The sequence below is a fragment of the Poecilia reticulata genome, chromosome 1 (assembly GCF_904066995.2).
Source record: "Poecilia reticulata chromosome 1, P_reticulata-male-v2, whole genome shotgun sequence".
Taxonomy (NCBI): domain Eukaryota; kingdom Metazoa; phylum Chordata; class Actinopteri; order Cyprinodontiformes; family Poeciliidae; genus Poecilia; species Poecilia reticulata.
Window position 1 is genome coordinate 18,864,073 of NC_088830.1, and position 25,876 is coordinate 18,889,948.

Sequence of the window (25,876 nt, forward strand, 5' to 3'; positions counted from 1 at the left end):
GCAATTCATCCTGTTTGTTACCATTTTTGTTTCTAGAAATTACTATAAAAGGGTTGAAATCACAACATATTCGTGTATAAAAATGGATGAAATCCAGGCAATAAAGCCTGTTGTGAAACTCCAGCAAAACCTGAAAGTTTATCTCCATATATTCTCTCAATCTAAGGTGATGGAGATGATCTGGAGCAATTTTGCAAAAAAAATAAATGTATACAAAAATATCAGTAATTGTAAAGCTAGAAAAAATGATGCATCATTTTCTTCCACTGTACTACTTTATATTGCTGTGTGCAATCCAAATAATGAATCCCAGTTGGCTTGGCCTATCTCCTGCCATGTTTTGGTTTGGTTTTTAGGTATCCTGTTTTGCTCTTGGTATCGTTTTGGTCAATAGGATTTAAAAGCTGTTCTTTTCCAGCTTCCTGTCTGCATCCCAGTCCCCCTCACTAACACAAAATCTTAACAAAACTAAACCCAGAAAACGTACAAGGTGACATTTATTCAGATATTTGCATACATTTACATATTTTACATTGTAAAGTCACTGAAAATAGAAAATGCACCATCTTTCAAATGACATTAATGAAAGGAACTGTCTAACCCTTAAAGGGTAATAACTATTATAATAGTGAGAAACATACATCAGAAATTGTATTTTTGTATTCAAGTCAAAACACAGAATTTTACAGCCAAAATTAAGAATCTTAGCAGTTTTATTTCCGTCAACATCTTAGAGTTGAATGAGGAAGTATTTATTTGTTTTCCGAGAAGACATTTGATATTTACAAGAACTAACATAGGAAACAAGAAGAAAAAAAAGATTCTAAGCAGAGATCACAAATATGGCACTAGATGGTGAGAAATAATGTGATTAGCAAACACAGACAATCAGAAGCTTTTACCGAAGAAAAAAAAAATCAATATTTTTAAAAACCATTTCTGGTTTATTAAAGTATCTACATGAAATCCAGTGATCCGAGGAAGCAAATGTTTAGAAATGACAGTTTTGTCTGACAATGTTTCAGTTCAGCCCGTTAGATTTCCAATAAACCCGCTGCTGGAGCCTGAAAGGACTTTTTTTTTTACATGCAAACACAGAAACAATTGTATCCCGGCGCAGTCTGATTTCAACCAAAACTGCTAGTGGAAAAGCTGGAGAGTTTTATGAGCCGGCCGTAAATCGCATCTACATGCTGTTAAAGGGGGGAAAAGGGAATCAGCATGCAGTTAATTATGGCACTTGAGAAATTACTTTAAAAACATCCGGCTGAAGTAGGCGATATCAAAGGAGCGGTAATAAACCAACATCTCTATCACAATTAGTTTGATTTCATCAGTGGAAATACGTGATTCGTATTAATAAATGAAAGAAAATAAAACTCACAAACACGATGTGCGAACATCTCCGGTTGTTCTCTCCCCAATTAAGAAAAGATGAACGAAACCAAAACGCTGAAATTAACTTCCATCACTGTTTCATGATGACTAAAGTGCTTCGATCTGAATTTGGATTGCACACTGCATCCATGCATTTGGACCTTTTCTGTCACTGATGAGCTACTTAAACTTTACACAGCCTCCCATAAACGATGACGTAACACTGTAATCCCACAGAGAAAACTCTTCACTAAAGTTACAGTAGTTTAGAGCAGAGTCCGTTAAACGCTGGGCAAAGTGCCGACCAGCCGGGTCAAGTGTGATGATTCAATAAACACCGTGAAATACTAAATCAAATACATTTAGGCGAGCCAGTGATCCATCAGAAGGCAAACGGCATGCGGTGCATTTCCGGAACTTCTTTCGTCTTTGCGCGCATTCCTCCTAATGCAGCAGCTGCAAGCTGCAGCTGTAAAAACTCATTTACAATCTCACTTTAGTTCCTGTGTGAACAAATCATCTCCCTCCTCAGCTCCTCCATGCAATCTTTTTACTTTTAGAGCTACTCGTACGGGGATGAATTGGACTGTTTTTATGACGCTCTGCATCAGAGCTCTGAACAGATTTCGGAAGGAGCATTTCATTTAAAACGACTCGTATCAGTTTGCAATGAACTATTTACATGAGACTGGTGGAATCTTGGCTGATGGTGTCCAAACTTCAGTCCTGCAGAGAAAAGACGAAACGAAACTGTCAGTCCAAACACGCAGGGCGGAAAGGGAGAAATCTAGAGAATACAATGCAAGCAGAGAGATTTAATCTCTCAGTGTTTACCTGATGCATCCCTCCTGTCACTGTGTGAAGGTCTTAGGTGAACAGACTGCACACAAACAGAAGCCAGAGTTAAAAGAAAAATGCCTCCTTAGGTTTGCAAATAACAGAACAGCACAAAGCAATACATAATTACAAAATTTAGGTAAAACCCTAAAACCCTTCTTTAAAAAACAAAACTAAAAATAAAATGTTACATATAGACCTTATTTAATGAAGCACAAATGTTTGATTTTATTCATGTAAACATACGAATTTAAGACAGTGTGCTGTCTGGGGACAAACTCCTTCCAAATAAACCTTACTGATCCTGTTTCTTTGTGGCATTTGCATTTTTCACAACGCAAAGTAATTTAAGAGCTGGTGAAAATCTGGTCCTGTTTAAGACTGGCTGAGGTCTATAATCAAGAGGATTTTTTTTTATGACTTTTTGAGACCTCGCAGAAACCCAGTAAGTATGTTTGGTGTGAAACAGCTGGCCCGTTCTCTCACCCCACTCTTCAAAATCGCGACGGGAAAGCCGAAAGCCAAGAGACCGTGCCAATAAAGTACAGGCGCATTTGAGACGTTTGCTCTGTGTGAATGAGAAGCGTATGATGTACATGCCATGATCTGAGCCTGAATAAGTTAAAAACAGCTGGAACCTTGACCTGCAAAGCTCGATGGGAAACAATGTCTATCTTGTCACCAAGAACAATGAGAAGGATGGTAATAGCACCAAAGTTGAGGTTCATTTTAAGGCTTATTTTCTCCAAGGGTGCCAATATATTTAAGGAGCGCTATGGAACAATTTGGAAGCTCAGAGTCCTGTGGCTGAAACTCGCATCCCACTTTTTTTGGAACAAACTATTGTCACTTACCAGCTTTCTCTCACAGCTTCAATGTCGCTCACAAGATTCTGTGCCAAACAGATCCCAAATATCTAAGAACAGACACAAACAAACCAGATTAGGATGATATTAGACACAGGAACACATCGGATGTAAGATGGGGGTTTATTTCCCACACACTTCCCCACCTGCAGTAATGCAATTCCGATGAAGATGCCCGCCACCACGGTCAGGTTGTCTTGAAGCCACCTCTCAAACTGTGGGACGCAGCCTTTGATGTAAATGAAGTTTCTCTGCTCTGAATCCTAAAAAAAAAACAAAAAAAAACACACATTCATGAGTTAAACCATGAATTATTTTGATTCTTATTCCATGCAGAAACACTGTTGGGTCTGGATGTCCTTTTGTAATCCTTAATGGCACGGTTACCTTTGATGGGAGCACATGTGCTGTATTTTGATCTCTTGTTCTCCTTCGGAGTGAAATCCCTCTAATATTCCTCACTTGTTAACAATAACTCAGCTCACTGTTTTCCTGTTCTGAGTCTTGCTAAAACTGCCCAACTGCAGCTCAAATGCAAGGCCAGGAAAACAAACAGAGCCTTCCCCTTACATTTTGCTGCTATGGAGAACAGCCAAAGCTAATGACGGAGGGTGGGTGTGGGAGGGGGGGGGGGGGTGGAGGGTGGCGGGCGGCTCAATTTGCATTGCATCGCATTGCTGCCGTGTGAGTAATACCACACACCGCCCTGAGTACTGATGGAGAGCCAGCTGCTTCGTTCTGAAGATGGAGGAGTTTGGAAGCGAAATGAAAGAGGATTATTGTGACCAGGGTGGAGCTGCCGATGAGCTCACCCAGCCTGGGGCCAAAGAACCGAGAGCCGTTCACACTCTGCCCTTTACATGCTCATTGCCACAATAGCTTTCTGGAAGAAGATCTCACTGTAGTTTCTACAGTTAAGAATTATAAGGTTGGAGGATTTAGATTTAAAATACATTTTCATTTGATCAAGAAGGTCTGATAGGGAATGAGAGAGAGGCGGTCCCCAAAGATAATGAAACCAGTAAAAAGCGTTTTAAAAAGTAATTACCTTTTTTATTTTTAGACTTTTATACTCTTTCAAATAATTAGTGAAAAACATCTTTTTTGGCATTAGAGCAATGGAACCGTTCCTGTAATAGCGAACCGTGCCTCCACCTGATGGATGATGAGTTTTAGCTCCCTCCGCCTTTTGTTTTTACCAGACTCACTCCCAAACTATAATATTACAGCCATGGACAACTTGGACTCGCCTGTATAGTTCAGAGTTTGTGTTTACAACTCACCGACTTTGCACGGATGTCATATCCACACTGAGTGTTAATGACGTCCTCCTGTGAAATAAAGGAAATGGTTTACAGCTTAATTGAATTAATCATAGAACTGCAATTTGAATGGAAATAGAGAAAACAAAATGATTTTGGGAAAATGCATCTGTTTAAATAATTATTCTTATGAAATTTGGATTTATTATTATATAAAAAAGTGAGTAAATTCAGGTAGGTGAAAAAAACACAAAAACAAGAAGTGTAAAAATCCCTCTTTTCTATATCGGTTATCATTAAGATGTCCTGCACTTATTTAGGCTGTTGTTAAAAGGATATCGTTTGTGCTCCAATTTAAAGCTTTGATTTTTTTTAAATATAGAGAAACTTTAAAATCTTAAATTTACTTGCATATTTCTCTCCTTACAGCTGATATGGATAAAAACTATTTAAGTTTTTCAGATGTTTCTAACAGTTTCAAACCAGTAAAATCCAAGCTTTTAAACTCTAAAAATATAAATGACGCAAACTACAGGTTATTCACAAAAAAAAAACATGACTTGGCCATAGGCATGTAACTTTAAATAGCTCATGGTATTAAAATGTCAATTTGAGACTATCCACTTAGAGGTAAAAAGCAATAACAATTAGAACATAACTTATTAAATCAGACTTTAACATCTCAACTCAAATGTTGAATCATGTTTAGAATTATGTTTTTATTGGGAAAGAAAGAAAGAAAAATATTTTGATTTATATTTTTCCAAGAAATTTCTGTCAGTATTTTGACAGAAATTTCTGTCAAAACTTCTGTTCTGCCTTATAGCAATAGCGCAGGACTGTAACTTTAAGGTGTATTTTTTTGGGTCCAATACAGTTGTTACCACAATAAGAGTTATTCAGTGATCTGCAATTTTCCACATTGCTGCTAGATGTCACTGCATCCTTCAAACTCAATTTCTTAACGATTTAACAACTTTTTTTTCCAGTGGAGCTAAAACTGTGATGGTAAGAAAAGGGCTACTACAGATCATGTACCACCACAGTATTATCAAAACCATTAGAACAAGCAAAGCTCATTTTAGCACAATATGACAGAAATATTAATCAAAACACACATTTCAAATGTATAAATTATATCACTAAGAATGACCGAGTCTAGCCATCAGTCCGAGTATCACTCCAGGAAACTTATTGCTGAATATATCCATGCTTTTTCTAAAGCACCGCCTTGTCGGGACAGCAAGTTCTTTCATTAAAAAGAGTGCTTTGCTGCAATATTTTGCTGTCAAGGCTGTGCTTACTGAGCAGCTGTAGGAGAGTTTTTCTGTCCAAATGAAAACAAACTAAAAAAAAAAATCCTTGGAAAAGGTCTCCTCCCTTCTTCTCTCAGACTTTCCTGTATGCTGAGTCTGAGGGAAATAAACATTGACGCTTTAACTTCCTTTTGGAAGATCGCCATCACAGCTGACACTGTCAGGCAGCTTTCTGTCATCTGGAAAACTTTTACAACATGGTCTCCACTCCTGACTATGTTTCCTACTTCATCTAAACCCATAAGAGAAGAACCAACATACTGTGCTCATTGCTATGTGTTACTAACGAGACTAAGGAATGCATATAAAAAATACATACAGCTGGATCTTTGGTGCAACAGGAAAAGGGCACTCCACATTTCTCACGACTCGGGTTGGAATCGGTGCAGTTGAAGTAAATGTTCAAATTCCAGTCATCGGCTCCAAAGGCTCCACAGCACTCCCACTGCAAGGTCAGAGAGACGTAAACAAAGCTTGAGATGAATGTCAAAAAGTCCCACATCGCTGATCAACACAGGGTCAAGTAGTATCCGGGAGAAATCAGAGAAGGGATTGGAAAAAAAAAAAGCTAGCGCTCACATATTCCTGTGTGAAGTCAATCAGGTTTTGAAGATCAATGTCATCCCTGTAAGCTCGAATGTTGTTGTTAATGAAAAAGTTGAGCTGATTCTTTATCCAGTCCTTGAAAACGAAGGCCAAAACTCCTGCGGTCAGCTCCAGAAAGAAGATGATACCCAGGAACACTGAGAACTAAAATACAAAAACAGTCACCTTTTCAAGATCAAGATAAGCGGAAAGTAAAAGTGGAACGAAATCTCCGAACAAGCCTGGAGGCAACATACAAACTTGAGAAGAAAGGAGTTCTCCCGGAGCGCTCCAATGCAGCCAGCGAAACCGAGGATGAACATCACTCCCCCGACCACGAGAAAGAGCCACACCGGGTCGAAACCCCCCAGGTCAGTGATGGATGAGATGTTGGAGAGAACACCCTGGGGAGGAAGCACAACTTCATAAGCATCAGTGATTCACTTTTAGCTGTAATTTTAGTCTGTTAGAAGGCAACACTTTCGCCCAAACATGTAGCATGTAACTCCCACTGACGCAGAGGATCATGATCCTGAATGAGGAGATTATAGTAACAATATCTTGAAGGTTATGTGAAACAGTTTCACAAAAAAAAAATCATTTAGTCTAATATAATTGCAAACTTACTATCAGATAAATTATCTACTTAGAGATAAGCAATATTAAGTGTCTTTAACAAACAGGAAACAAACCCAGCAAAGACGGGTTTGTTGTCCTTCTGTTAACAAAGGTTTTAGCCGACTACTCCAAAGGAATCAAGTTTTTTTGGATTTAAAATACAATTTGTGTTTGTCAGCATACGATATTTTTGGTGTTTTTCATAGATCCAGACGAGAAGGCAGAATTGTCACAGCCTGTAAGAAACAAAGTACCCACTGATTCAGCCCAACATCGGACCTTTGCTAACGTAAAGGGGCAAATTCCTTCACGTGACAACAACGCGTTCTTTATGGACAAGTATTAACGGTACATTCATAAATGTTCTTCACATAAAGTGTGGAAACGGCTGAGCGCTCAGAGTCCCACTGTAACATTAGTACAGAACAATGAATCAGTCTGCGAAATGAATCAGATCAGATCCTCTCATTGTTCGTCAGGATGTCTCGCAGGAAAACACGACATTCCTTCCTCATTCAGTAAGGCCACTTTCACATTCCACCCAGACATCCGGATACAAGTGAGAAATTAAAGAAAAACAATCTGCTGATTCTTTGCAGATGTTGCCGGGTGTGAAGACTTGTATGATTAGCTACTGCCACTTCTGCCTCCTAAATATGTAACACACCCACCTTTTCGCTCCAAGCCCACAAGCCAATGCCAAGGAAGGCTATTCCTAGGAACTGAAAGAGAGGGGAGAATGGAGGGGTTACTTAGTGTTGACTACAACATGTAGACATCACACAGGAGCACACGGAAAGAGAACCCAGACAGACTTTTTCTGGCTCTGGTCCACAGCTAAACATTTCCCAATCCCAGTCTGCAGAATCAGCAGGAAGCTCCCACATCAGGAAGCATCTTTAAACTGCTTTATGACGGGGTGATTTAGGAAAACTTCCTGCCTAAGGTGCAGAAATTCAAGGATTTGAAAGCTGGGATCAGAGAATTTTTGACATGATTTGGTGTATTAAGATGTATCTCATGGTAATGCCATAGCATATTATCACATTCATGGCATTAAATTTTAACACTGAATGGTAAAATATTGTCTACTAAAATAGCGGTGGTGTCCCTCATGAACCTGTTGCCCCTTTTACCTGATTTCTGTTAAGGGGAAGAATGGATGGGTGGATTATTTTGAATAACTTTAAGAAGTATTATGATTATTTATTGTTGAGGGCGATGGCGGCTGCCTGCTGATGGCGGTCGTTTCTATCAGTCTGCCCAATGGAAACTGTGGCTACAATGCAGCTGTTGCCCCCATTTGTGTGTGAATGTGTGTGAATGGGTTAATTGTCTGAAAGTGCTTTGGAGTCCTCTGACTTTATAAAGTGCTGTAGAAATGCAGGCCGTTTACCATATGTGGAGTTAATCACTAACAAGCTCCTTTGTTTACACTGTGTCTGGTTTTATGTTATCCAAGAGAGCCTAAATATACAATTCCAGACGTTGTTATCAACATATCAAGCCAACATTAATTATCGAGGTTTTAAGGGTTTTTATAGGCTTGTACATGATTTTTGTCTAGGCTCAAGAACATGGATGTTGATGATAACTGCGTGCCATCTTGACCAGGTCTCCTCAAAAAAAGAGATGCTAGTCGGAAGTGACTCTTTGTTTAAACTACGTTTAAATTTTCTATCTAAACTACTCCGTCCCAGGGCTTTATCCAGCTGCTATGTATCTTTTTTCTGAACATAAAGTTCTCCATATTTCTCCATAGTTCAAACATATTTTTACAAGTCTGTATTCAAAAGAATTGCAGCACTGTCCAACGTCGTATCTGAAATGAAGGTGGACCAATCAAAAGGCTGATACAGACTTTCGATTTTCTTTTAGGTGTGACCTGGCTACTGATTTCTTCAGATAGCAATTTATTATTGCATCAATTAAGCATTTTTGAATTTGATTGAAAAAGATATAAAAGAGCAAAACCAAGGAGGAATACCCAGATGGTGGAGCATTATAAAATTAGCAGCAGATTCCCAGAGCATCAATTTAATGAAGAGCTTACTCTAGATTCATAAATCCATCTCAAAATAAGGTAATTAGTGAATAATTTTAGTGGATTTATTTCTCTTGGAGAGGGTTTTGTGATTAAATGTAAAGTCTGCTGGACTCTTTTTGATCAATGTGTGAATTTAGGTCAGCGAACGCTCTGGAAAAAGAAACAGGCCAGATCTGCCTTAGCTAAAGGTTAAGATAGGTCAAATAGTAAAAACATAGATATGATTTGCATTGAGCTGCATTTTCTTGACTTATTTCTATCACAAAAAAATGGCATCACTGTTCTCTGTGAGCTTTAGTATCTCAGCCACTAAAACTATAAATCAGGTGCCAGACCTGATCACATGGTGCATAATACATAAAACATGGCAATATTGCACAGACAGATATTGCAACGCCTTCTGTGAATTGTTGCAGTTGTAGTCAGAACGACTACGCCCTTTAACATACAACCAAAATCACAATGCAAATGTTTACGTCTAAGCACACATGGTACGTTAGAATGGCCTACTCAAAGTCCAGACCTTAATTCAGTTGAGAATCTGTGGTTTATAAAACCTGTGAAACTGTTCACAGAGATTTCATCCTCTGTGACTGAGCTTGAGCTGTTTTGCAAAAAAGATTGGTAAAAAAATAAATATAATCAGCAGATGTGCAAACTGTAGCTGGTAGAAATATCCCTCACAGATCTGCAGTTGTAACAGCTGCAATAGGTAATCTCTTGGGCAAAAGACAAATGCAGGCCATATTTTTTATCTTTAAGACAGCACACACTCAACAAATTCATATTTATGAAATAATTAGAGACAGTAAATACACCTGGAAACTGTTATATTTAAGTTTTTAGGTAAGCTTTGTACATAGGCACTCGTTTGATAGAACCAAATGTTTCATCTAAAGGGGAGATATTGTCATTTTGAACCCAGTTCTTATCCATCTTGTCAGTAAATGCCCTTTCTGATCAACACATCCCAATAAAGCCTGTATTATTTCAAACCCAACACCACTGAGTAAGGTGATGTTTGACCACGGAGGCCGGACGGCAAAGTGTTGCATGATGCGTTTGTTGTCCTTCGTGGGAGCTCCACGCTGCTGCACAGCACGACCAGAGACGTTGACAGGTCTGAGCGCACTTTTCCCTGCACAAACATCATCATCGCGGCCGCAATCAAACAAAAGCGAAGGCGTGCTGATAGGTGACAAAGGGAACAAGTGCGCGCGAGAGAAAAAAAAACCCTATTCTATCCAACAGCTCGTCAACACAACAACGCTGAGAGCCGCGAGAGACACAGTGCATTAGAGAGGAGGTCTGGGCAGCAAACAGGGGACTCACCCAGAATATGATGTTGAATCCGAAAATGAAATACTTGATGCAGCAGCTCACTTCCTGAGCTTTGAAATGCTTCCCTGACATCATCTGGACGGCTTCGGTTTCAGAGTCTCGTCCGCAACGCTGGAAGGATTCGCATCGACGCTTCTCTGATGTTTGACAACAACCTGGTGGCTTGGGTGGAAACACCCTTTAATGATTTTAATGGCTCCAAATTTCAGCGGCTCATTGGAAGCATCATTCTGCGTCTCCGCGGAGAAAAGGCGCAGATGGAGCTGCGGAGGGCGGTCGGTCAGTCTGTCGAGGGTCCAAACATACCCACTCAGGACACACAAAGAGGACAGCTTGAGTGAGTCCACTGTGAGAGCCTGGTTAGAGATGGTGGTCCCCCAGCTGACCCGTAGTTCAGACCAAAGACATAGCGGTTGTCATCTGAGGGGCATTTCTGAGAACCAATCAGATTGTGTTGGTGCTTTAGAGGGCGGGACTTCCTTTTGGGCCCACGGTCTAATCATAAATACGTATTCATATCTATGAATATTGTTCCCAAATGTCTTATTTTTGTTACATTTTGTTAATTTACTTGAACAACATAATAATAATAATAATAATAATCACCAACATCACATAGCTATCTTTTGTCACACTTAAAAAATTTCAAATTATCAAACCATAATTGTATAATAGTAATAATTGTAGTAATAATAATAATAATCATTATTATTATTTTATTATTATTATTGTTGTTATTACTACTAATGATGACTATTATTATTACAGATAATACGTTATCTGCATCACCAGTAATTATATTAATATATATAATTGTATCATTGTTAATAATTTAATAATTAATTAGTAATTATTAGTAATAATTACTCATAATAATAATAGTTATTAAATTATTATTAATAATTATTATTAGTAATAAAATAGTCATAATAATAGTGACTATTATTGTTATTGTTTATGTTAATACAAATATAACTTGGGCTATTACTTCAAGCTGTAACGTTATTTTTAACAAAGACGGATTGTAATTTTAAACTGAAAATCATATGACTCAAAGTAAATCTGGGAGGTTTTTTTTTTTAATAAAGTGGATCTGTGCTTTTTCTTTGACAGGAATACGGAATTTAGGTTCTTTATTCCATCTGAGCTCATCGTTTTCTCATTCTCGTTTGCTCATCGGTAAGCAACTTATTATTGTACCGTAATAGAAAGCAGATTCATTAAAACCGTTACAGTGCAGGTTGTAAGAATCCTGAGGCTTTAATGATTCACTGAATTTATATCAATAATAAGCGGATTGTAAGAGTTTCGAACACGTAGCAACGCCGCCGTCTAGTGGCCGCTTCTGTTATCTGCATCTCCGTTAAGCCATTAATCTCTTATTGAAATGATAAATTAAATGTGAGTTTTGGATAGTTATTTTTACAAACCCCACCCCTCGCAGTCCTTAGTCCTTCCAGAACTGTAGAAGTCAAGATCAAGCTGAGAACGAGAACCCAATGTAGAACCTTCAGGTACACCAAAATTATTTGCCACCGTTTCAGAAACATTTAACTGTCGTAAGCAGAGAATAGAGTTGTTAACCTGACTTACAAATGTGTCAAAAGGCTCGTCTCAATTATACTAAAATAAGGCACAATGTAACTTATTTACATTTACCATAACATTCAAACTTTCTGAGTCAGCAGTTGGACAATAAACACAACAGTAGCCATGTTCAAAATTTGCTTTGTTTATTACAGAAAATATCAAAACTCTAATCTGCTACAAATGTTTGTGTACAAAACAGGATAATTTATGAAAATAAATATGTCTGTGCAACTTATCTGTATTAAGAATGCAAGTGGAGAAACACTGAAATTCATACAGATTTGAGACAATAACAATCCTTACTTATCGTCAGGCATCACACTGCAGAAAGCATCATTTAAAGCCCTGCTTTCTTTACACTGGCTGCTTAATGTGATGCCAATTCGCTTCTCATGGCATGAGTGTTTTCACTTTCACTGCAGGACTCAATGAACTCATCACTTTCAGCCACCTGTATTATTCAACGTGTTGTGCATTACACTGCAGGTGCTATCGGTATCTCTTCACGTCGTCAATCCTCCCTAAGGTTTCTCTAAAAAACAAGTTTAGCAGAACAAAAAGCAGAAACACTGTAAAATGGAAATAGAAACAACAAATAGCTTAACAACAAATTATTTTCAGAAAAAATATTGTCTCAGAATCTATTTTGTCGGGTTTTTGAAAATTGAAACCCTTCATTGAACCTTTTATGATTGCACAACTTATTTTGACATCTTTAGTTGCTCAAAATCTTTGCATGCACTTCGAGCGGAAAAGTCAAACAGTGTGAGGCTTTGACACGTCAAACAAATATTTGAGAAGGAAAAACGTAAACAGTTCTTATCCTTTGGGATTGGCATTTCATTAGAAACATCAAAAATACATCCCTCTATTTCATACATTGGCATTTTTTTCAATAATGACTTCTACGTAGTTTTGGTATAATGGAGGAAAAAAAAATTGTAGTTCCTCTCTACAGACGTGTCTCACAAGTGCCAAAACAAACTTACAGAAACAATGCACATTCACTTGCAATTACTATTCCATTTTCTATATCTTAGTATCTTGGCTGAAATGTCTTTGCACCATTTTATATAACCTTAGCCTTTTATATAAACCTGGTTAACTCTAAAATACTAACTTTACAAGACTAATTTTTGAGGAAAATAGTTTTATCAACCATGTTCTGATATCAAAATCTAACTATTTCTGTTTCTTGACAATATACTGTGTTCACCACAATTAAAGGTACCAACTTCTATAAGAATAAAGGAAACACGTGTTCTTTGGAAAATAACTGAGTATTGCATTGATATTTTGCAAAATATATCAAAATTACTACTATCAGGGTAGCATGCTTGAAGAAAGGAACACATCTAAAGGCTAAAAAGAGGCCTAAGGCTTGGTGTGAATTATGTTCTTGTTAGGAACCAGCTTATAATTTCAGAGTCTTCTGTGACTGGCTTGGTTTTGTAATAGTTACATGTGGTGAAATTACTGTTACTAAACCTGGCACCAACGGGTTGCTATAGTAATAATTATTGAGGCAGCATAACGCTTAATACTGAGGTCTTCCAACATTTAGAAAATCTACAGGTAGATAACTGCAACACTATCACTCGTCTCATGCAAAGCCTGAGTGTAGGTGTAGAACACAATAAAGGTTTGTTGGCTTTGATATGTTATTTAAGGAGATACCCTGCAGCATATTTCACAAACTAATGACATCAAAGTTGCATAAATCCCTGCTCTGTCAGGATTCAAAGAGGACTGCAGAGCAGGAAAAAGTTTATACTTTTTGAACAAGTGCATCATATCTACCAGTCAAATCAAAAAGAACACGATGCGGGGTAACACGACTCGCAGACGGACTGCCGTATCATGCTGGTGTTAAAACTGTAGAGCTGAGAACTTCTAAGGCCACCTTAAGTCACCTTGATGGACGATTTCTTGTGGACGCAGAGTAGCGAAACATACGGCACGCCGATGAAGGCCCACTTCTCGTTGGGCCAGAACATGATGACCGGGCCTTGCTCCGGCGCCTCGGTCGCCACGTGGAAGTAGGCGAAGCAGACGCAGCCTAAATAGGAGGCCAGACAGATGAGGATGTGCCTGAGGGAGCAGGAGCAGTATCAGTAAGGCAATGCTACGTTCAACAATGCATTTTTCTTTACAGTCTAACATTCTGACATTCTTAAAGAACCTTGAAAAGGCAACCAGGTCAATGTGATAAACTACTGCAAGACTGAACTGAAAGGAAAATCCTAGACGGCTTTAAACGTTTCCTTTTCGTTTATTTGTTTTACAAGTCGAAATCCGAAATGTCTTGTGTATTGATACTCCAAAATAAAATCCACTGCAAAATAAATTGCCTGTGGTATGTTTGTATGAGTTTTGAATAGAAGCGTATCGACAAACTGACTTTTTCTTCTTTGTATAACAACTCGAGCTTAGATTGGATGAAGACCATCCGTCACCACAAATTCTCAATTGAATTTGAGTCTCGACTTTGATGAGGCCATTCTGACACATTAACATGGTTTGATCTAAACTGTTGTTCATCCGAATTTTTAGCTACTTGCATCTTTTCATCAAAAAGGCAACCCCCAGAGAACCACCAGGTTTTACAATTGGGATGGTGTGTTCAGGGTGATGTGCGATTAGTCTTTAAATTTTTGATTAACTTTGATTTTCCAGATAATAAACAGCATGCATTCTCCGACTTGACTCTGAGCTCACCAAGCACAGTGTAAGTAGGGAAAGTTGACCGACGACCACATTTCGCAGAATATCCTGTCGCTGATCCAGCAGAGCAGAGCCAGCGCCCACCAGATCCCGGAAATCAGCCCGAGCTTGAACACACGCGAGTTTTCGCACCTGCAATGAGAGTGAGATGAGAAATGTGTGCGACGCTGAACACACACGCAAGGTATGTTTCAGTCTCAGAGAATAAAAGCTTGTGCAAAACTTGTCCGAGAAAACCTGCAGATCTAAAATAAAATGGCTAAAAATAACGTCAATGGGCAGCAATGGCCCAGTGAGTCGCTTCAGAATTAAAACAGATACTTTTTCATACAACTACAGAGCAAGTCGTTTTTCCATTGCAGTTTAACAATTACATCTAATGCAACAGTTATCAGAGTCTGTCATTCTAAGTGTTGATAACTATTTTTGATTTAATATCTAACAAATCTAAAAATGGTTTATCTGCCTGAAAAATTAAGTTATGCATTTTGTAAAAAATCTAGAGTTTTGGGTGAACTCACTTTCCATAAACCTTTCCATTTTGCTTCAACTGTTATAGAAATAAGTAATAAGTAAGAAATAAGTACATGGGCCAGTACATGGTGGGTTGTGTTGTGTGTGTGTGTGTTTTTTTTTTTTTTGCTTGAGGTTATATTTAAATTACTCTTACAGACCATATTATTCACGTATTAAAACCATAGAGGTGCACTCTGGTATGACTGTGACTTCATAGTGAAGAAATATTCCACTGTGTCTCTAATAAGAAGGTTCTTTTTCTTAAATAGTCCCTGATGTTGCCACATGTGGGTGTTTAAGAGGGAAAGTTGTATGTAATCCCCACGTAAATAAACATCGCCTGACCTACAAAAACGTGCTAATCCAGAGTGCCACTGATAAGCTATTCTTAGCGATGTCCTCCTTAGAAATACTTGTGACACTGAGGCAGAGACGTGCAGGCCTGACTGTGACAGAGCTGTTCTGATGACGCAGCAGTGTGCTGGCAGAGACAATGTTTCAGCTTCTCTTCTGATGGAGTCGCACTGTTTCACTGGTGCCTTATTTGGTGCCATTGTTTCAAGGAGTGAGGTGTCAAACAGCACTTGAAACGTGGTTTTAGTTTTTAACCTTTGTTCACACCGAGGCTTATTGTGCACACTGACATAATTGTAGCGCCAGCTGTGAGTTTGGTGGAGCAGACTACAAGTTTTATTGTTCTGGTTGAGAGTTTATGTCCATGTTTTGTGTATGTGGTGCTGGGGATGTTCTCTAAGGGTTTACGGGTCCTTGTTTACCCAAAGCATTGTCCCATTTTCAGCACACGATGCCTCTTGTTCTTAGTGCAAGAGGGAGGATCAGCTCCTCTGAATCTGAAGCCATAGTTCTCAACCAGAAATCACTCACTATGTATTTCTGGTCAAGTTTCTTGTGCAAATACCTTAGTGCGCTTTAAAAATGCCAAAGCTAACTTATAAGTAACTTTTCAGCAAGACATAGTAGCCTGTTTTAGTAAATAATTCCTCATTATTGATAAAAATTTACTGGCAGAATATCTCACTTATAGGATGGGAAAATTTATTGTAATAAGTTAAATAATCTGCCAGTAGAAGTAGTACTTTAAAAAAATCAATATTAAGGAATTGTTTATTTAAAGAGAGAGTATTACATAAAATCAACTTTTTTCATCATCATATAATGTTATTCCCTCTTCATAAACATACTTGGAGTGTTGCCTTAATACTTTTATACATGTTTGAGAAATCTTTTAATTTGCTATGGCAACTATTCAACTGTCCAAAACACCTGGTTGGACCAAGTGCCACCTTCAAGGCAAAGCTCCTCCTTGAAGCTGCAGTTTCTGAGCTAATTCTCAGTGTAACGCTCATAGAAACATTGTTTAAGGGTTAATAGAGAAGCGATGTTGTGATAATTTCCTGAAGGCAGAGTTTCTTTCAGAAAGAGTAGGAGTTTTTAAAGAGACAGAGGCCCAATTTCAAGATATTAAAATCAAGAAGTAAAATTGCTTTTATATCATTTAAATAAGTGATATTTGATATTTATAGCATTTTTATAACAACTAAAGGTAACAAAGTTACTTGATTATGTTATAAAATGACCCTATTTGCTTTGAAAAGCAAATGTTTACAGTCACTGGTCCATCGGTCCCATTCCTGACTAATGGTCATCATGAATTGATCGTGACTGATAAAAAAGATCCTGGATTCAAGCTGGAATGAAAAGGATCTTTGTAGTGGGAAAGGAGCACCATCGCCTGGGACGGAGTTTGAAGAAGAGCTGCTACTCCTCCGCTTTGAAAGGAGTCAGCTGAGGTGGTTCGGGCATAAAATGTGGCAAAAAGAAAAATCTAAATTACTTGACTCTTTCTGCCTACATTTTTATGAAGGGAAGAAAGTCAGCTGGTCGGCCTTGCTGGTAAAGTATCTCTATGTTATGTAACCGTTTCAAGGAAACAGGAAAGGGGCAACAGTGTCTCATTAGCAACAGGAACTACGAGAATAAAAAGGGAAAAAGCCATTAAACCATCATTATCGCTCAGATATATACCAAATGTTTGTATTCCCATAGAAGAAAATTCTAACTGTTCTTAAAGCATTGTGCCACTTGGCCTCTATAAGTTAATGTACAGATTGCCCTCGGTTGGCAAACACCTCTTCCTGCCTACGAAAACTATCAGCAGGCTGCAGGATATCTGCTGTCCTCTCATGTTGCAGGAGAAACGAAGATAAGAAAAAAACGACGAACAAGGAGTCCCGTTTGGAGGGAGCACCGCTGAATGTGCTGAAGAATTTGAGAAAGAAAAAACCTTATTTAGTGCAACTCCTTGGAGTTGTTTACCTAGTGGAAATATGTGCTATTAATGATGCTATAAATTGCATATTTGATGTCAAGAGCCTGACTGAAGCTATGTGAAGAACTTAGTTTGAGTGCTCTGATTGCAAACACTCAAAAACTATTCTTGTAACTCAAAGTCAGCAGAATTTAGGAGACGGAAAGAGAAAAAGCAGAAATACCTGACCTGTTTTTATTGCTCTCCCATCTAAAGTTACAACTTAAAGTTACTATCTAAAATACAACTTTCTTTACAGAACCTTTTGGAATGTTTAAAGAAAAACAAAAGGTTAATATTGAAAATAGCAAATGACAACTGATTCAACTGATGTAGAATCTGTGGAGCCTGTTTCTTTTTCAAAAGTACTGTTAATCTTGGTAGAGTGTGGCATCTTAAACTCTGTGAAATACCTGTAATTTTACCTTTAAAAATCTAATGGATTCTGCTAGTGGACTGAATATGAGAGATGATATAGAAACATCATTAGAGAGGCTGTTGAAGATCTCTTCAACCTTATGAAATGTTATAGAAGACTAAGTGCTGTCTTACTGGCAACAGGGAGGGGGAGTCATACAAAGTATTCAATGCGAAGGTAGCAATTAGTGTACCAGAAATGATTTTGTTTCAAAATAGTTTTCCTAGTGGCTGTCATGCAGAGTAATCAGACAGGAAATGGGCAGTGAGAGAAAGAAAAAAATGCAGCAAAGGTCTCAAGGCTGGAAACTGAACCCCTGATGGCCTTCACAAATGGCACGCCCACTGCAGTTTAAATAATGCACAAAAAAAAACAAAAAAAACTTCCTATCATGATATATTTTCCCTTCTTGAAAAATGTAGACATACTAAAAGTTGGATTTGTCTATAGTTTTACATTTTAATGTAATATATTTTTTGTTATTTAGATTTTTTTTTAGTGTGCGATTACACGATTGCAATAAAACATGTTTATCTTCAGGCTTTTTCATCATCCCTTCACTTCTCTGATAGTGACAACACATTTTATGACAAAGCTCTGACTAGAATTTCTGCTTTTACACTTTCCGCTTAAATAAGCGTTACATTGTCTGTCTGAGACACCGAGCACTTTGGGTTTTTTTTTGTGCAGCTGGAACTCCGTCAAAGGGGGGCCAAGAGTCACAGTGTAGAAAAGTCAAACAACAACCAAAACAGTATGTTCTTTCAAAGGACAGGAGTCCATCAGTCATGGCTACAGGAACTCTGTCTGGTCTTGCAAAATAACAAGAGGCTTCAACTGATGACTGGTGCTGCAGCAATGTCAAGAATTAACCAGAAATGAAACAATAGGTGACCTAATGTTTCAGGACTGATGCTTGTAAGTAAGTGTTGAGGGGAAAAAGCACAACATGCAGATACTGAGACAGAGGAAATGCCTCGAGGCTCTCACACAGGCTCTCCCTTTGACGCAAACAAGGAGTTTGTTGGAAATGTGTTTTCAGGGACATATGATCGTAAAAATAATCTATTAGTCGGGATAAGAAAACGTGCCTTCAACATTAAAATTGCAAGAGATTGAAGATCAAGTGTTATTGTGCTGTATGTAGTCTGTGAAGCCATTAGGGTTTTCTTGCTGATCTGACCTCATGTTATTGCTAAATACAGCACTGTGCCGTAGTGATGAGTCCTTCATGTTTCATTCCTAGACCTAAGAAGTCTTGATTAATGGTTGTTCTGGGTTTCAGGAGGTTTCACTCCTTCTCTTTAGGATTTTTTTCACTCATTTTCAGTCCAGCATTTGTCTACTTTTGAAGGAATTTTTTGTTTGTTTTAGCCATTTAACTTTTGATCTATTAAGGCATAAAGAAACTCCTAAACCCAAGGAGTGTTGTGCTTTCTTCCACACTCAACACCCACCTATTGTTATTTTATCCTAATGTATTTCCATTGTGCGCCATTAACCATTTGTATGCATTTACTTAGCCACTGCATATAAATAAATTATAAAAATGCTCAAATCTTGAGACTAATCTAAGTGTAATTTTAAAAAAAATTTCATAAGCTTTTAAATCCCACATTATTTCCAAAGTTTAATTGCTGTTCAATGTTGCTCTTATAGAATAATACAGAATATGACCCATGATTAAAACAAAACAAAAAAATGTAACAATTCATGTTTTGTTGTTTAATGAAAAAATTTTTTGTTTGACAAAATAATTCAACCTTAATAGAATTTTGACTTGGAGGTATTTTTACCTATTATGCATGGATGTCCACTTATGGCAAATAGAATGTTGATGTTTATGTCTGATCACAATACAGTTTGTTTTGATTACCTCTTAATTCTAGTTAATTCCCAAAATTAACGTGGGATATTTACAATTTGGAATATTTCCTGTGGAATATGTCTGGAAGTCACATGATCACATATACTTAAAGGAAACAATGAGCAAATGATAGACAAATTCCTGAACATTGTTAGCTTCCATTCTGCTTAAATACTGATCCAATAGGGACAGCGATACCAAAACAGTGAATGATTTATGACAAGAACAAAGGACTTCAACTAAAAATCTTGGGCAATAGATTTAGGAATAACGGGAACAACTCAAAAAATATTTTGCAGCTTGAATTTGAATGACAAATTCCTAAACCTACGCAGGCATAGCATGACTCACAAGCGCAGAGAAACAATGGACCGGACACAAAAACAAGTTAGAGTTGGAAATGAGTCAGCGATAGAAATGGCACAAACAAAGCCGATCATTTTCATTGAGATGTTATGTAGCATTTATTGCTCATGCAAATTTTACTCTCGTTTCTGACCGACTCATGCGGAGCAGAAGGTTCACGTTTTGTTGTGTGATGTTGTGTGATGTCGTGTAATGTACGGCGGGATCAGATAATCTCTACTCACCTTTTAAGCTCAGTGATAAGCAGTACTGTGCAGGGGATGCCCAGAGTCATGAGCGACAGCGAGTTGACCACAGGTTTAACAAAGGCCAGTCCGGTGGTGATCCCAGACAGGATGCCGATGACCACTTTAAACCTTAAACTACACAAAGAAGCAAAACAGCAACAATATGAAACAATCTTTGGATGGCAACCTGACCAAACTGTTTATCCACTTGTAGTTTGTGTTGATAATGCGTTGCTGTATGTTAGACCTGCATGAACAAAATAATTTGACTTGTACTAAGCAAATCCAGGTCGTTTACTCTAGCTGTGTTATATTAAATTAGACCTTTTTACTGTAGTTCTACTTTGTGCTTTGCTGTTGTTTCATTTTCTCTCCATGTGATTCTAGCCAACTTTTGTTCTTTTTTACCTGTTTCAGGAAAAGAAAGACCACTAGAATCAAATAATTCACATGAGGAGGAAAGGTTAAGCGACAGCCTGCAGCAGGAGAGCAGCCATCAAGTCTCTGTGACAATACAAGAAGTGCAGACATGTGATGCTGCTTTTACTGGTGTCAGCTATCTTGGATGTGCCTATATTTAGATGTAATGAGTCATAACAGTAGATGCATCAGAAGAGAAGCCAATGACCCACAGTAAACTCCACTTTTGTCTCTTAAAAAAAGATAAATAAATAAACCAATTAGCCTTTTCCGTACACCTCAAACCGCGTTTCTGCTTCCTAGTGGTTTCATTTGGAATGATCGACATACCGACTTCTCCTGAACATCTGTGGCAGGTATCTCTTGGGAAACCACATGGCGATGGCGCACATGAGCACCCAAAGAATGGCCAGCTCATCCAGCATTTGGCCGAGGAAGCTGAGTGTGGCATGGAAATACGTTGATCCGATGCCTGTGAGAAAGAAAGTCGCAAAGATAAATAAATGTGAACAATAACTGAAGAACATTTCTGTTTTAAAACAACTTCTGTTGTTGTTGGAACTAAACAGTGAGTGGAAAGTTCAATGCATGAAACGACCAAAACTGGTAAGTTACAAAATCACAAATGAGTGGTGTGACCAGAATCTACTAGAGATTTTATTACGGCCACATTATCTGCTTATCCACCAACTTGTCAAAACAATTAGGTCATTTTATGAATCACTAAAACCTGAAATATTGACCTCAGACAACCTATGGAACAGCTGCCGCATACTAATTTTATTTTACATTGTAAGATTAATTATGAATCCCAATTGAAAATTATTTTGTAACTTTGAGTTTTTTTGCATATATTATGCATTTATAAAAGCCTTTTATGCTTATTTTAACACCATTAAGTCGTCATCAACCAATAAAATATTCTTAATGGAACAGTCACAACATAGCTGTAATGCTACCCCCATAGGATTCTTTTCTTATTATCTAGTCTTGTACAACGATTCTACTAATTTATGGGTTAAAGATTAAAGAAATGGTTTTAAAAGATTCAATTTTTAAAACATTGTCATCAATCTGCCCCTGTGGTTTAAAGTCCTTGTAATAAGATACTAGAGAAAGTTCCAGAATGACTGAGTAATGCCCCGACTCCCCTTCCCCACCTGTTGCTGCACACTGATTGTCAGCTGAATGAACACTCCTTAAGGTTTTATGTAGTATAAAAATATACATACCACATATGTATTGTCAAGAAGATTTTAATCAAACAACATGACTTCATTTAATATTTTCCATCTGAAGAGTTAATTATTTTACAACTTGGATTACACTGTATAAGCTAATATTGTTGAGACTCATTATGTAATGTAGTAAAATTAGTTCTACCTATAACAACATTGAAATTTAAGGTTAGTGCCCTAAAATTCTAATAATACTATACACTGAAATAAAAAAGTGAGTAAAAAAACTTAAATTCTGCTTATTAGTCTATGAATCAGCCCCGTTTCTGAAAAATGGAACCAAACACCTGGTCTCTTCTTTTCCCTTTAGCTATAAGGCAAGTTGTTTACAAATGAGCTGAAAAATGGAGTCTCTAAAACACTATAAATTATACAAAGTGGCTCTAATAAACTGCAGAGGGCTAAAAATAATGTAGTTGGAAGTATAAACATTTACAAATGTTTCATAAATTGTACATCTTGTTCTGAAAAGGAAATTAATATGTTTTTTTTTTTTTAAGCAAATACTGTTAAAATGCACGTCTGATTTATAGATCACAGCAGTGAATGGAGCCGTTGTGTGTGAATGGAGACCGGGTGCCAGCGCTGTTTGAAAACATGCAGGTTGCATAGTCAGCAAAGATAGCCAGAACCACCCACCACCACCACCAAGTCCTCCACCCAGCCCTCCCCTCACCGGTTCCTGAGAGGTGACCTCAGTCCGTGAGAGAAAAAAAAATCCCATGGAAACACTGAGCAGACTTCGTTAATCATGTAGCAGTAATCGCATCTAAAGTGGAAAACGAGCACAATCACTTTTCCTTTTGTCTTCATCCGTGTCAGTAGGTAACAGGACCTCAGACCAGCGGACAAAGATCAGCATGTTCATCAGGTGTTTTTATACATTTGCGCTGAACTCTGATCTTAATTGTTCATTTTCAAAAATGAACAATTATATCATGCCCCCAATTATTTAGCCGGTAGCTTTATTAATTAAAAATATACATGAACACCAGAGTGGGTGAAAGTTCATTAAGGAGGTCAAGTTTATTATTAGAATGCTAAATTTCCGAGAAACATACTGTCCATGCAGGCATTTCCAATTGTAATACTGCAATTCAGTATTTTGTGCAGCTTACATTTTTAAATAATTGGATTTGAGAAGATTATCTAGAGAAACACACACACCCCATCGGAACCAAACATAAAAGTATGAGTAACACGGCATAGTTTGCAGCACAGTTACATTATCGAGGCTTCCCTGCGTTTACAAAATGGGTTTTGAGTAACAAAGAAGACAAAACGAATCAAGGAGCAGATTGTGGAAATGCCCCCACCCTTAGATGTGGGTTCTGATCTCAACTCGTATCCTACCAGTCTGAGATTATATCAAGCAGATTAAGCAGATAACTTTTCATATTCCAAAAGAATATGGAACCTGTACACAGAGAATAAGCTGCTTTTTTCACCTGTGGTTTCTGTTTGCACCCACAAATAAAAAATATTTGCTAATTAAAAAAAAAAAAAAAAAAAAAAAGCACTGAAGCTGGGTGTCTGGGCTGCTCATCCTCACTATGAAGTAGAGGAAGTCATCAACTTACCGACCACCACCAGCAGGATCCAGATGAGGTAGATCCCGCTGTTGAAATGCTGGGCATATTCACGGAACAAGAACATCAATATGGGAGGCAAAACAAAGAACAAGACGTTGCTGATCTGAAATGAAATAACAAAACAACACTTTGAGGAAACAGCGTCGTGGCATCAAAACAACATGTTGCCCCACTGGGTCCGGCAGAGCGGCTAAACTGGAGAGGAAAACATTTGAAGCAGATTAACTTTTGGAAAGTCTCTTCAACTCATAGGAGCCGTTATTGTTGGTAATACGGCGGTGTGTTGATGAAGTGTTAGAAGGCAGTTCATGACAGAGCGAAACGAAAGCAGAGCAACCCCAACTGTAAACAAAACGGCATTATCCAAAACACCGCTTACTCGACAGAGACTTCATACCGACCGTGTTGTAAAATTCAGCGATGCTGGGGTAAATGAGGTAATTTCCTTCACACCAGTCGACATCGGAGCTTCCAGCCTGCAACTGGTCCCAGAAAATCGGGTTAACGTTGCTCATGTCTGGACTAGTCCTGTCGAGTGGACAGCAACGTTGTTCAGTCTGTGATCCTCCAACAGATTAGAGCAAAACAAAACAACAGCAGAGGGAAAGTCGGAGGTATGAGCCAGCTCGGCGGCTACACGGCTAGCAGTTTAAAGTCTGGATCCTGAGTCGGACTGTGGACAAGTGTTGATGTAGGGACTCGCTCCTGTGCTGCATTTTCACTCAGTTCTTCCTTCCACAAAGCCTCTTCTCTGCTCTTCGTGACGGTCTGCCCCGTCCTCTGACAGCTGCTCACTCTGGCCTCAAAGAGTGTTCATGCTGTGCAAGAGGACTCACTCCGCCCAGCTTCCTTCTTCGGTAAAACCGGAAGTGTTTGGTGATGGGGTTTTTTTTAATACTCATGATTAAACGACAACAACAAAAAAAATCCTACAAAAGTATATGGTTTATTTAGTGAGTTGCTATCGTAATGACTTATCATTTATAATCACTTATATAATGTAATTAATAAATTCAAACTTCCACAAGTGGGTTGCTAGTCAATGTTTCTAACAATTGTGACACTGATCAGTTTTTCATGTTTATGTAAAATAGCTTGTAAATTACGAAAGACGATTAGAGCCACTAGAAAAAAAAAGTCACAAATTTTTATATCCTCTTTCAATGGCCGTAATCCTCAGCAATATTCTCCCTCTTTCTCTCTCTCTCTCTGTGTGTGTGTGTGTGTGTGTGTGTGTGTGTGTGTAAGTGCACAAAAACTTATGGTTAATGTCTGATGCAATTGGGTTGAAAATGGGATTTCTTAACTTCGATGAAGTCAAGAAGAGCCCTAGCTTCACCTGCCAAATGCATCTTTCACAGCGGATTAAGGGAAAATTAGCCTAAAATTAAATGAAGTTTTTTTCAGAAGCATGTTTTCTGATTACTGGTTCAATACAAACACATGCGAAGATTTCCGAGTTAGAAGCTCTCGTTCCATTAATTTTCCACAGGTAAATCTGTAAATGTAACCATCAAAAGCCAAATAACAAACTCATATGGTATTTTAAAACTCAAAATGCACATTTCACTTCGCGCTGACTCAGTCAGTCCCACAGTAACCTGGTTCAGAAAACCTCACCTGCACACAGAGACCCCACCTTCAGGAATAAAAATGGAAAAAAGACTAATCTTAAGAGTTTTCGGTTCCCAGACGAAACATAGGCTAAAACAAAAACCAATAAGTGAAGACTGATTTATACTGACCTACATTTGTTATGGGGAATTGGATTTCTCACATTCTGATATATATTTTTATGTTTTTCTTGTTTATAGTCACAGAAATTCAAGGTCTTTGTGTATATGCAAGAATTTTTGTCTTTTGCTACTATTGTCTTAAAATAAAGCTACAACCAAGAAATAAATTTTGTGCATAAGTTAGAAAACCTATGCACAAAGCAACAGTTTATCTCTTTTATTCCAAATGTAGCATTGTTCAATGTGCTGTCCTTGATTAAATACATTTGAACTGAACTTAACCCCATTCTGTGTCCACATTGGAAATAAGTCACGCATGCGAAAAGCTGCTTTTCGTCAGATTTTTTTTACCATAGCACGGATAGATAGCGCTGATCCCATTCGAGAGCTAATGGTGAAAGTCTGAGCCCTTTCGTGCATTTCACATTCCTTTTTAAACATTTGCAACCATTTTAAGTTCTGTAGGCCAGTGTTTTTCAACCATTTTTGAGTCAAGGTACACTGTTTTAATTGAAAAAATCCCGAGGCACACCACTAACTAAAAATGGAAATAAAGATACTCTGTAGCCGCCTATATATAGTCATTCTTATCAAAGTCTCTTGA

At 38.0% G+C, this 25,876-nt stretch overlaps 2 protein-coding genes across 3 annotated transcripts; both read right to left on the reverse strand.

Moving 5' to 3' along the window:
* Positions 1-479: 479 nt before the first annotated feature.
* On the reverse strand, positions 480-10,654 carry LOC103466032 (tetraspanin-5). The gene is made up of 10 exons (XM_008411329.3): positions 10,241-10,654; positions 7,533-7,583; positions 6,501-6,647; positions 6,238-6,408; positions 5,978-6,103; positions 4,364-4,411; positions 3,227-3,343; positions 3,069-3,130; positions 2,212-2,257; positions 480-2,103 (listed from the first exon to the last, which is right to left on the reverse strand). Exons 1-9 carry the CDS (start codon positions 10,322-10,324, stop codon positions 2,245-2,247), a joined length of 819 nt encoding a protein of 272 aa, XP_008409551.1. The 5' UTR covers positions 10,325-10,654; the 3' UTR covers positions 480-2,103; positions 2,212-2,244.
* Positions 10,655-11,965: 1,311 nt separating this feature from the next.
* Positions 11,966-24,399, reverse strand: acer2 (alkaline ceramidase 2). Of its 2 annotated transcripts, XM_008411306.3 has the most exons (7): positions 23,938-24,399; positions 23,525-23,639; positions 21,037-21,178; positions 20,284-20,421; positions 14,558-14,695; positions 13,753-13,930; positions 11,966-12,371 (listed from the first exon to the last, which is right to left on the reverse strand). In XM_008411306.3, exons 1-7 carry the CDS (start codon positions 24,049-24,051, stop codon positions 12,351-12,353), a joined length of 846 nt encoding a protein of 281 aa, XP_008409528.1. In that variant the 5' UTR covers positions 24,052-24,399; the 3' UTR covers positions 11,966-12,350. The 2 variants fall into 2 exon arrangements, with proteins under 2 accessions (XP_008409528.1, XP_008409536.1); XM_008411314.3 differs by having other exon boundaries at positions 11,966-13,930; positions 23,938-24,398.
* Positions 24,400-25,876: the final 1,477 nt, after the last annotated feature.

What these genes read in the sequence shown, in the direction of transcription:
- LOC103466032 (XM_008411329.3), bottom strand. Translation starts at nt 10,324, where the DNA reads ATGATGTCAGGGAAGCATTTCAAAGCTCAGGAAGTGAGCTGCTGCATC. An exon ending in TGTGGGCTTGGAGCGAAAAG is followed by an intron (nt 6,648 to 7,532) that starts GTGGGTGTGTTA and finishes CTTCCTCCCCAG; the next exon opens with GGTGTTCTCTCCAACATCTC. An exon ending in ACTCCTTTCTTCTCAAGTTT is followed by an intron (nt 6,409 to 6,500) that starts GTATGTTGCCTC and finishes TTTGTATTTTAG; the next exon opens with TTCTCAGTGTTCCTGGGTAT.
- acer2 (XM_008411306.3), bottom strand. Translation starts at nt 24,051, where the DNA reads ATGAGCAACGTTAACCCGATTTTCTGGGACCAGTTGCAGGCTGGAAGC. An exon ending in CTTATCACTGAGCTTAAAAG is followed by an intron (nt 14,696 to 20,283) that starts GTGAGTAGAGAT and finishes CTCTCATTGCAG; the next exon opens with GTGCGAAAACTCGCGTGTGT. An exon ending in ACAAGAAATCGTCCATCAAG is followed by an intron (nt 12,372 to 13,752) that starts GTGACTTAAGGT and finishes CTTGTTTTTTAG; the next exon opens with AGAAACCTTAGGGAGGATTG.